The sequence below is a fragment of the Terrapene carolina genome, unplaced genomic scaffold (genome assembly GCF_002925995.2).
Source record: "Terrapene carolina triunguis isolate 2854851 unplaced genomic scaffold, T_m_triunguis-2.0 Scaffold836, whole genome shotgun sequence".
Taxonomy (NCBI): Eukaryota; Metazoa; Chordata; order Testudines; family Emydidae; genus Terrapene; species Terrapene triunguis.
In genome coordinates this window covers 3,355,483-3,365,867 of record NW_020665187.1, presented here as the reverse complement: position 1 = coordinate 3,365,867, position 10,385 = coordinate 3,355,483, and the positions used below count along the sequence as shown (strand labels likewise).

General features: G+C 50.1%; 1 protein-coding gene across 1 annotated transcript in view; it reads left to right on the top strand.

Annotated features, from left to right (window-relative positions):
* Window positions 1-8,306: 8,306 nt before the first annotated feature.
* LOC112119686 (keratin, type II cytoskeletal cochleal-like) overlaps window positions 8,307-10,385 on the top strand; it is a 19,632-nt gene continuing 17,553 nt past the window's right edge. Inside the window, exons 1-2 of the mRNA XM_026660699.1 lie at window positions 8,307-8,805; window positions 9,825-10,033. Of these exons, the coding sequence (XP_026516484.1) occupies window positions 8,392-8,805; window positions 9,825-10,033 (623 nt within the window). The 5' untranslated portion in view covers window positions 8,307-8,391. The remainder of the gene's footprint in view (window positions 8,806-9,824; window positions 10,034-10,385) is intronic.

Below are 10,385 nucleotides of genomic sequence, written 5' to 3'. Positions count from 1 at the left end.
TACTACACTGTTTATATAAACATTTTATGCTCTACGCACCCTGGCATCCACCCACTTGTGCAGGTGTATTCTACAGGACGTATCTGGACTTGCACAGTTGCACATTACTGCAGATCCAGACTGGGGGCCTTTCTGGAAGAGATGCTTTAGCCAAACACAAGTTACTGGGCTTAACACAGGGATGAAATTTAGTGACCTGTGATTCGCAAGAGGTCGGACTAAATCAGTGGTCACCAACCGGTCGATCGCAATTGACTGGTCGATCCTCGGGGATCTCCCAGTTGATCGCGATCTCCAGTGGTGCAGTGGGGCTGCCGCTAAGGGAGGCTGCCTGCCTGCCCCAGCCCCAAGCTGCTCCCGGAAGTGGCCCTGGGGGCGGGGGGCGGGGGTCTTCCTCCATGCGCTGCTTCTGCCTGCAAGCACTGCCCCCGCAGCTCCCATTGGCCACAGTGCCCCATTCCCGGCCAATGGGAGCTGCGGGGGCGGTGCTTGCAGAGAGGGGCAGTGCGCAGAGCCACGTGTCCCCTGCTTCCCCCAGAGGCTGCAGGGGCACATTGGCCCCTTCCGGGAACAGCATGGGGCCAGGGTAGGCAGGGAGCCTGCCTTAGTGGCAGCCACGCTGCACCGCCGACTGGGAGCCGCCCGGCGGGAGGCCACATCCCAACCCCCAGCCCTGACCCCCCTCCCAGAGCCAGCACCCTGTACCCCCTCCTGTACCCCAACACTCTGCCCAGCCCGGAGCCCCCTCCTGCACCCAAACACCCTTCCAGAGCTTGCACCCCTCACCCCCTCCTGAACCCTAACCCCCTGCCCCAGGCTCAGCCCATAGCTCCCTCCCACACTGTGAATTCCTCAGCCCCAGCCCAAAGCCTGCACCCCCTCCTAAACCCCAACGCCCTACCCCCCAGCCCAGTGAAAGTGAGTGAGGGTGGGGGAGAGCAAGCAACGGAGAGTGGCGGGGATGGAGTGAGTGGGGCGAGGCTTTGGTGAATGGGGGGGGTGGGGGGCTCGGGGAAGGGGCAGGGTAGATCCTGGGTTGCCCTTAAATTCAAAAAGTGATCTTGGGCATAAAAAGGTTGGAGACCACTGGACTAAATGATCCAGTGGTCACTTCTGGCCTTCAAATCTATGTCCAGCATGCTGTGGGCATACACCTCGCAGAGAGTCTGCGCCCACTTGCTTGGATCTGGCCCCATCACTGCATGCGCCTATTCAAACTGTAATGCAGCCAGTTGCAGATGAGAAACATCCTCAGCTGTTCCCCAGAACCCATCTGTAACATTTTCCTAGGGCGAGAAGGCCATCGGCCCCTTAAGGTATGTCTACGCTTCAATGCAAGCCCTGGGTTAGTGGAACTCGGGTTAGCAGGCCCTGGGTTTGTTACCCTAGGGCTTGAGCGTCTACACTCATGTGTAACTCTAGGTTAGGAATTCATAGAATCATAGAATATCAGGGTTGGAAGGGACCTCAGGAGGTCATCTAGTCCAACCCCCTGCTCAAAGCAGGACCAACCCCAACTAAATCATCCCAGCCAGGGCTTTGTCAAGCCGGGCCTTAAAAACCTCTAGGAATTGTTGCCCTCTGAGGCCCAACCTGGGGCTGCAGCATCTACACTGCCTTCCATGGGCCTAAATCCAACCACCCCAATCCCAGACTTCCTAGCACCCTCCCAAAACGTGACCCCTCTAGCCTTTTGTTCGTGGTGCAGTGTGGGGAAAACTCAACCAGCCAGAGGACAAAGGAAGTCGGCTCGTGGGGTATTCATGGTGGACTCCCAAAGCATGAGTCCAGCGTGGCTGTGTCTACACTGCAAAGCAATAGGGCGTGAAGCCTGTTTCCCGGCTTGACTCAGGCTCAGACTCTGCACCCCAGATCCGAGCCCTGGGTTAACATGATTTGGGTGTAGATGGTAGGGGGGGATTAGGCTTGAGTTCAAATCCTGGGTTTACACTGCAGTGTAGACATACCCTGAGTCATTTGCTGTTGGGTTGTTTATTGTACACAGAGGTTGTGGGTACCGCCGGGAGGGGAGTTGCTTGTGTTAGCCATGTCATTATTAGCGCCTATTCTCAGACGCCTTTGGGAAGGGTGTGATTAATTAGGTGTTTTGGCTTTCGTTAAGGAACCCAGAAGCCTTTAGGCCTGGGTGTTAGTATATTAAAACTCCTTATGTATTATCACTGCCCCCCTTCTCATCCCACTCACCCCGCCTGATTTTCCATTGTAAGGTGGTGTCATTGGCACCTGCGATCGGGTGGCACATCACCCCTCCCTTTACACAGCTGTAAATAGCATCGCTAAGTGCAGAGCGGTGGATAATCAGACCCACGCGGCCAAATCCTTGCTTAGGAAATGAGTTCAGCTAACCTGAATTAAAGCCACTTTAATTCAGAGTGAGACTGTCCACAAAGGAGTTTAATGTGCTCTACATATTCCACTTTAAATTCACACCTTTAGTTAATTTGGATTAATTTTCCTGAGCGTCCCCATGTAGACGAGCCCTAAGAGTCTGCTGGAGACAGGTGCCATTTTGTGCACAGCTCCGCTGCAGCCTGTTGCAGAGGCAAACACACTGTGCTCTCTGCCACAGACTTTACTTTAATCTCTTCTTTATTGTTTTTCTTACTCTAGAATAGAAGCCATCTGTATTGAAAGTGGAAGGTTTGCTCAAAACATAAGAATCCTGGCCATATGGCTGGGATCTAAAAGATGGCAAATGAGAAAGAACAAACAAAGTTTCCAGGAGAGAGCATGGGCTGTGTGTGCGTCTTGTGTACCAGTCTGCATCAGAACTGAATGCAGCTGCAAATCCAGAGGCAATCTACAAACCAAACGCAAGAGAAGAAAGCCGTCTTTGAGTGAATGGATCCACAAGAACCCTATCATAGAATATCAGGGTTGGAGGGGATCTCAGGAGGTCATCTAGTCCAACCCCCTGCTCAAAGCAGAACCAATCCCTAGACAGATTTTTGCCCAATATCCTTAAGTGGCCCCCTCAAGGATTGAACTCATAACCTTGGGTTTAGCAGGCCAATGCTTAAACTATTGAACTATCCCTCCCCCCTATGGTAGGCTCTCTTGGCGTTTGTAGGAGCTGAAGTCACAGTGCAATGAGGGTGTTACATATGCCCACTCTGCAGGGTCTGGATTTGCTCAAACTGTAGCGAGCCATTTTTAAAAAAATCTCAGGTGGTCCCTGGTTCAACCCCCTGTGTGTTCTGATCTGATCCAACTCCCACTGAATTCAAAGGGACTCAGTCCTTTGCCTGGATCAGGCCCTAAAGGGTAAGGTGGTGATGCAATGCTGTTCTCTCCTTTAAATTATGCTGTCTTGATGTACACAACTGCGAAGCTGTTAGATGCAAGAGGCAGAGGCGGGAGAGGTGCCTATTTCAAGGTGAATGAAGCGAGGATAGAACTGACCCAAACAAGTTTCTCAGTTATTGACAATCGGGGAGAATTTGTGGATCAAAACAGCCTCCAGCCTCTCCACCCCGGGCAGGCTTAACCTGCACAACCAGCGCTTCTGCAGGAGATTCTCAGTCAGGCAGATGTTGGCAGGGGTCAAGTTACTGCAGAACTTGCTGCTTTACAATCAGATCTGCAGTGCAGATCTTCTTTCCTCCTGGGTCCCTCAACAGACACACTTACAACTGCTCTTCCTCAGCTCCGTATTCACCAACTCAGCCTATTAACGGGGGCACTGGGGAGCCTCCATAGGAGGGCAAACCCTAACCCACACCTGTGTTTAATCACTAGCTGGATGCAGATCAGATGCACCATTTGGGGAAGAGATCGTCATCCTACCCGGGCCATTCTGGGTACGTCTACACTGCAAGGGGCTGCAGGTAAATGTTGATTTCACCGCAACACACCGAAACCGATCAAAAGACATTTCCACTGGTAATCATCAAAACTCACAGACAGGCAAAATAAGAGCAATGCTGCTTGAGAACATATTAAAGTTTGATTGAAGGCTATTTACTTTGTATATTTTGACACGTGACATAGGCAATCGGGGTTTCAATGGCGATAAAGCTTTCACTTTTCGAATCTCAGTGTCGACTGCCATGAAATAATTGTCGTCTGACCCCTCCTACTGTCCGAGCCGCCCATCGTGTCCTGAAATGGTGACAATTTAAATCGGTAACAAAAAATGCTTAAACCCCATCATTCTGTGCAACCATGAAAAATGCTTAAAAATAAGAATCGATATTATCCACCGAAATGATGAAAAAATAGAAATTCATTTCCGCCAAGCCTAACCGTAAATTATTGGGCCCGTTGGAGGGGTAGCCGGCTAAACTTCTATGGTCTATGCTATACAAGAGGCCAGACTAGATGACCTAATGGTCCCGTCTTGCTGTAAAATGGGCTTAAATTGCAGCAAGGGCGGTTTAGGTTGGACATTAGGAAAAGCTTCCTAACTGTCAGAGTGGCTAAGCACTGGAATAAATTGCCGAGGGAGGTGGTGGAATCTCCATCGTTGGGGATTTTTAAGAGCAGGTTGGACAAACACCTGTCAGGGATGGTCTAGATAAGGACTGAATGGCTAGGAAGCAGTTCTGCAGAAAAGGACCTAGGGGTTACAGTGGACGAGAAGCTGGATATGAGTCAACAGTGTGTCCTTGTTGCCAAGAAGGCCAATGGCATTTTGGGCTGTATAGGTAGGGACATTGCCAGCAGATCGAGGGACGTGATCATTCCCCTCTATTCGACATTGGTGAGGCCTCATCTGGAGTACTGTGTCCAGTTTTGGGCCCCACACTACAAGAAGGATGTGGAAAAATTGGACAGAGTCCAGCAGAGGGCAACAAAAATGATTAGGGGCTGGAGCACATGACTTATGAGGAGAGGCTGAGGGAACTGGGATTGTTTAGTATGCAGAGAAGAATGAGGGGGGATTTGATAGCTGCTTTCAACTACCTGAAAGGGGGTTCCAAAGAGGACGGATCTAGACTGTTCTCAGTGGTACCAGATGACAGAACAAGGAGTAATGGTCTCAAGTCGCAGTGGGGGAGATCTAGGTTGGATATTAGGAAACACTATTTCACTAGGAGGGTGGTGAAGCACTGGAATGGGTTACCTAGGGAGGTGGTGGAATCTCCTTCCTTAGAGGTTTTTAAGGTCAGGCTTGACAAAGCCCTGGCTGGGATGATTTAGTTGGGGATTGGTTCTGCTTTGAGTAGGGGGTTGGAGTAGATACCTCCTGAGGTCCCTTCCAACCCTGATATTCTATGATTCTATGCATACTTAGTCCTGCCATGAATGCAGGGGACAGGACTAGATGACCTCTCGAGGTCCCTTCCAGTTCTATGATTCTATGAAAATCTATGAATCTGTGGTCCATAAGCATCTTGTTTTCATGATGAGAATCATCCTTAGCTCCATCTCCGTTTCCTGCCAACATGGCCTCTCTTTCCTACCCACCGGTCTTGACATTAACAGCTCAGGTTCACACGGAGTTAGATTCACTGCTGCTTAATGCAGAGGGCTGTGTTTACACACCAGAGTGTAACAACTAGCTCTTGCTGGGCAAGGCCCTGCAGAAATGAGGCCTCACCTCCTTGTGCATGTCCACGTGTTTATATAAGGACTTTGTATTGACTTTGTATTTTCTCTGTTATGACTCATTCCATTCCACAGAAAAGGGACTGTTCCCAGGCGTGCATCGGATGGGTGGTGTGACCCCATGAAGAGAAAGATTAAGCTTGAAGCAAGCAACCTGAACCGGGGCAGTTCAAATAACTGATTTTTTGGTTCAATGGCTGAACCATACAATCAGGAAAAATAGATTTGGGTCGACCTGAAATAAACATATTTTGAATTTTTCAGCAAACTGAAGAAGTTGTTCTTTGTTTGTTTGTTTTGGGTCAAATGAAACTTTCATTTGGAAGGGTTTTCCTCCCACACTCACACACACCTTTTCAAATGTTTTAAAAACAAAATTTCAAGCAAAGTCAAAACAAACATTCAGTTTGAATCAAAAAGTCAACACTTTTTGTTTTGAAAAAAGGTGAAATGAAATGTTTTGACTTGTTGCCCCAGCTCTAGCCAGAACTCCAAGGCTTTTGCTTCCTGAAGGGAAAGTGTTTAACAGGTTCATACTGTGTCTTGTTGCAGAGTCACTAAGGGGTCATTCACATGGATTTGTAAGCATTCATTAGTTCAGCCAGGTGCAAAACTATGCAGAGTTACCATGGCGTCCACAACAACAAAAAGAAACTTTGCTTCTAATCTGTCGGGACTGCCAGAGAACCGGGCGGAGCCAAACCCTGCTCTCACTTTCCCTGGTGGAAATCCGGAGTTAACTCGGTTGAAATCAGTGAAGTTATTTGGGTGTAAATGGGAGTAGAAACTGGTTTCTAATGGACCTGATTCTTCTCTCTTGCTGATGTAAATCAGGACCAAGTCCACTGCAATAAATAGAGTTACCCTGGGTTAGAACTGGTATAAGTGACATCTGAATCAGGGCGGGCCATTGGCTTCATGAGAGTAAGTCTGGATTTATACCGGTTTAACTGAGATCAAGGTTACCTTTTAATGGGTCTGATTTCCTCCTGCCTTGCACCTTACGTTGTCCTTTTCTCTGTGTGCAAACTGAACGTGAAACACACCCAGTTGTGGTTGGCTGCATTTTGTCCCCATTTTGCACGGGTGTAAAAGACACTACAAAGGAGCCAACGCTCAAGCTCCATCAGCTAAAAACCAAGAGCCAGGTGTTAATTCGGTTCTACGCTAGGCAAAAAGATTGTGCCGGGGCCGGGCTTTGCTAGCGCGCGTTAATTAAATCCAACCTAAGCACCGGTGCATGGAAAGGAAGCAGCAGACCCCGTATGTCTGTCAGTCAGTGAATAAAGCTATTTCTCCTACATGGTTAACAAAGAGGATCCCGCGTGGAACGGCTGCGATCCACTCCAGCTGCCTCCCACTTTGCCCACATAGGGGTGGGCAAATATTTTGAAAGTGATTTAGCCAGAACATTGTACCATCATTCCCTGCCCCCCTGCCCATCTCATTCTGCCCTGCAGAAGAGCACAGGGGGTTAAATATCCATGCATGATTTTCAAATATCAGGGTAGGGCTTAAAGAGCCTAGCAGGGACATACTCCTCATTGTAGACATTCAGAAGTGGGAGAGGCTTTCAAAAATATTTGTACTTTGTGCCTCCTTCTGTGTAGGAGTCAGATGGATTACCGCAGGCGCTGACCCTGGGTGTTTTGACCGTGGAGCTATACAGCGGCACATTTCCTTGCCCAGAGTGCAAAACACACACCTTCAGTCTCAACTGGCTTTTATTTTAGATCAAGAAGGGAAACAAGTCAGAAGAAACGGGAAGAGGCCAGGCGACAGGCCTGCGTGTCTCTTCTGTCATAAAGGCTGCAGCTGCTCTCAAAGGAGCGCTGTCTGAGTGCCTTTCCTTATCTCTCTTGCGCTGTGACGTTTAAGTGGGATCTGCCATATACAGCAGAACCTCAGAGTTACGAACGGACCAGTCAACCGCACATCTCATGTGGAACCAGACATACGCAATCAGGCAGCAGCAGAGAAAAACAAAACAAAACCAAGCGCCAATACAGGACAGTACCGTGTTCAATGTAAGCGAATAAAAACCAAGGGAACGCAGCATTTTCCTTCCGCAGAGTAAAGTCTCAATGCTGTATTAAGCCAATGTTCGGTTGTAAACTTTTTGAAAGAACAACCGGAACGTTTTGCTCCGCGTTCTGACCCTTTCAGAGTTCTGAACAACCTCCCTTATCAAGGTGTTCGTAACTCTGAGGTTTTACTGTCTTGTTTGGGGGGGCGAGGGGGGAAGGCGGTTGTTGTAGATTTCTTGATTTATGTCGGGTTGTCTGGGCCTGATTCGCAAAAGGCCCCCTTTCCCCCCATTCTGGCCCGGGCAACGTCACATGCCTTTGTTCCTTTTTAAGGCTCCTGTGCAGAGCCGGAGCTCAATGAGAATCAGGCCCCCTGTGACTGCTAAGGGATGGCTGCCCTTTATTTTTGCTTCTGTGAACCTAGAGGAAATATACAGACGAATCCCAATGTCTTGAGGCTATAAAAGTTCTTTCCAAGCGGCAAAGAACTAAAGGAAAGTTCAGGAGTAAAAGAACCCTCTGCTAACATCTGTGAGAGGAAAGGAGTGATACTATTTCATGGGAGCATTCCCCCAACGCTCCGCCTTCAGCAGGTTGAATGAGCTAGGCCAGCTGCCAGCCACACCCAGCCCTCCGTAAAATGATCCTTCCTCTGCCCTCTAACCAAGCCCCGCTGTTCTAACGGATAAAAGGAGAGGAAGGCTCAGAGGGACGCATTTGCTCTCGCCTGATCTCCACTGTAGCCTGCCTGAGCTTTCTTGGGAGGGGAAGGACAGAACCCAGCCCAGTAGCCATGTCGAGGTCTGTAAGTTTCAGCTCTCGCTCTGCTGCCCCCGCAGGGGGCTTTAGACAGGTCCGAGTCAGCAATGTCTCCTCGACCCGCGGCTTGGGCGGGGGTGCCGGCTTGGGAAGGGCAGGTGGCTTTGGCAGCTCCAGTCTCTATAGTTTAGGCTCTGCCAACAAGAGGATTTCGCTGGGCGGTGGAGGCAGCTCCTACAGCGTCCACTCTGGATATGGGCTCGGCGCTGGGTACGGCGCAGGAGCCGGTGGTGGGTTCGCAGGTGCCGGCATCCAAGAGGTGACCATCAACCCGAGCCTCCTGGTGCCCCTCAACGTGCAGATCGACCCCACCCTCCAGACGGTCCGTAAAGAGGAGAAGGAGCAGATCAAGACCCTCAACAACAAATTCGCCTCCTTCATCGACAAGGTGAGATGCAGGAACAGGTGGCAACTCGTGAGATGATCCAAACCCCAGTGAAACCAGCGGGGGACTTTCCCTGGACTTCAGTGGGCTTTGGATCAGGCCCCGTAGTTCTAAAGATGGATGGTCAAATTATCCTGTAGCCCTTATTGAATTCTTACTCTTGTTGACTTCCACAACAATTTTTGCTTCAGTGAAGGCCTCGGCGCTTGCTCCCTGTTTATTAAGCTGGTGCCATTCAGGGAACCTAGGCTACGCTGCAAAAATCCCAGGGATTTCAGAAGCCCCAAAAGGTCAGATCTGGGTGCTAATCCAACACCACCAAACTCAAGGCGGTGCTTGGATCTGGGGCTTTGAGCTGACCTGTTCTCAGGACTTGCCGTAAATCGGTGTGGCTCTATTGAAGTTAATTGACACCCACTTAGCTCTGCTGTTTTACCCCAGTTGGGCAACTGACCCATGTGCAAAATTTGGATGGGAATCCAGGCTGGGGGTTTTTAAATCCCCTCGAAGGGTGACGGGCGTTCAGCTCTATGATCCAGTTGCCCTCGAAGTGATTAGGCAGATTCCCTGGGGAAGCAAAATCTGACCCTCTCTAGCAATAAAAAGCTGCCTTTGCATAGTGAACCAGTCGTAGGAAAACTGGGGTGTTATCTCGGTTCAGAATCTCAAAACCTCTCCCTGAATAGTTCCAATCCCTTTCCCCTCCCCCACCCCTCGCACAATATGTAAGTTCTTGAAGCAATCCAGTGGTTCTCAAACTTTTGCACGGGTGACCCCTTTCACACAGCTAGCCTCTGTGTGCGACCCCCCCCCTTATACATTAAAAACACTTTTGTACCTATTTAACACCATTATAAATGCTGGAGGCCAAGCAGGGTTTGGGGTGGAGGCTGACAGCTCGCGACCCCCCCATGTAATAACCTCATGACCCCCTGAGGAGTCCTGACCCCCAGTTCGAGAACCCCTGTGATACTGTTATAGCTGGCTCAGTAACGAGGTCTGGTTCCTCTCCTGGCTTGCAGGTCCGCTTCCTGGAGCAGCAAAACAAAGTGCTGGAGACCAAATGGAGCCTCCTGCAGGACCAAAAGACCACCCGCAGCAACATTGCTCCCATGTTCGAGGCCTACATCAACAACCTGCGGAAGCAGCTAGACGGGTGGCTGAATGACAAGGGGCGCCTGGAGGGCGAGCTGAAGAACATGCAGGATCTTGTGGAGGATTTCAGGAACAAGTAATGTATCATCTAGTTGTCTAACGGTATGCTGAGCCCGGGAGAGCTGTCTGGCATCCTTGCAAAGATAGCTCAGGCTCGTCAGTGGGGGAGTCCTTTCGAAGGCAGGGGACGATGACCCATTGCAGAAAAGAGCTTACATGCCAGCACAGTAATTGCTTTCTGTTGCTTGTGTATTCCCCACACCTGTTGCTGTAGCGTTCTGTCCCCTCTAGTGGCACTGAGGTAGGGTGTGTGTGTGTGTGTGTGTGTGTGTGTGCGTGTGCGTGTGCGTGTGCGCGCGCGCGCTAGCGCTAGCTACAGCCTTTGGCTCATGCACTGAGGTCCCAGGTTCGATCCTGCCCACCAATGA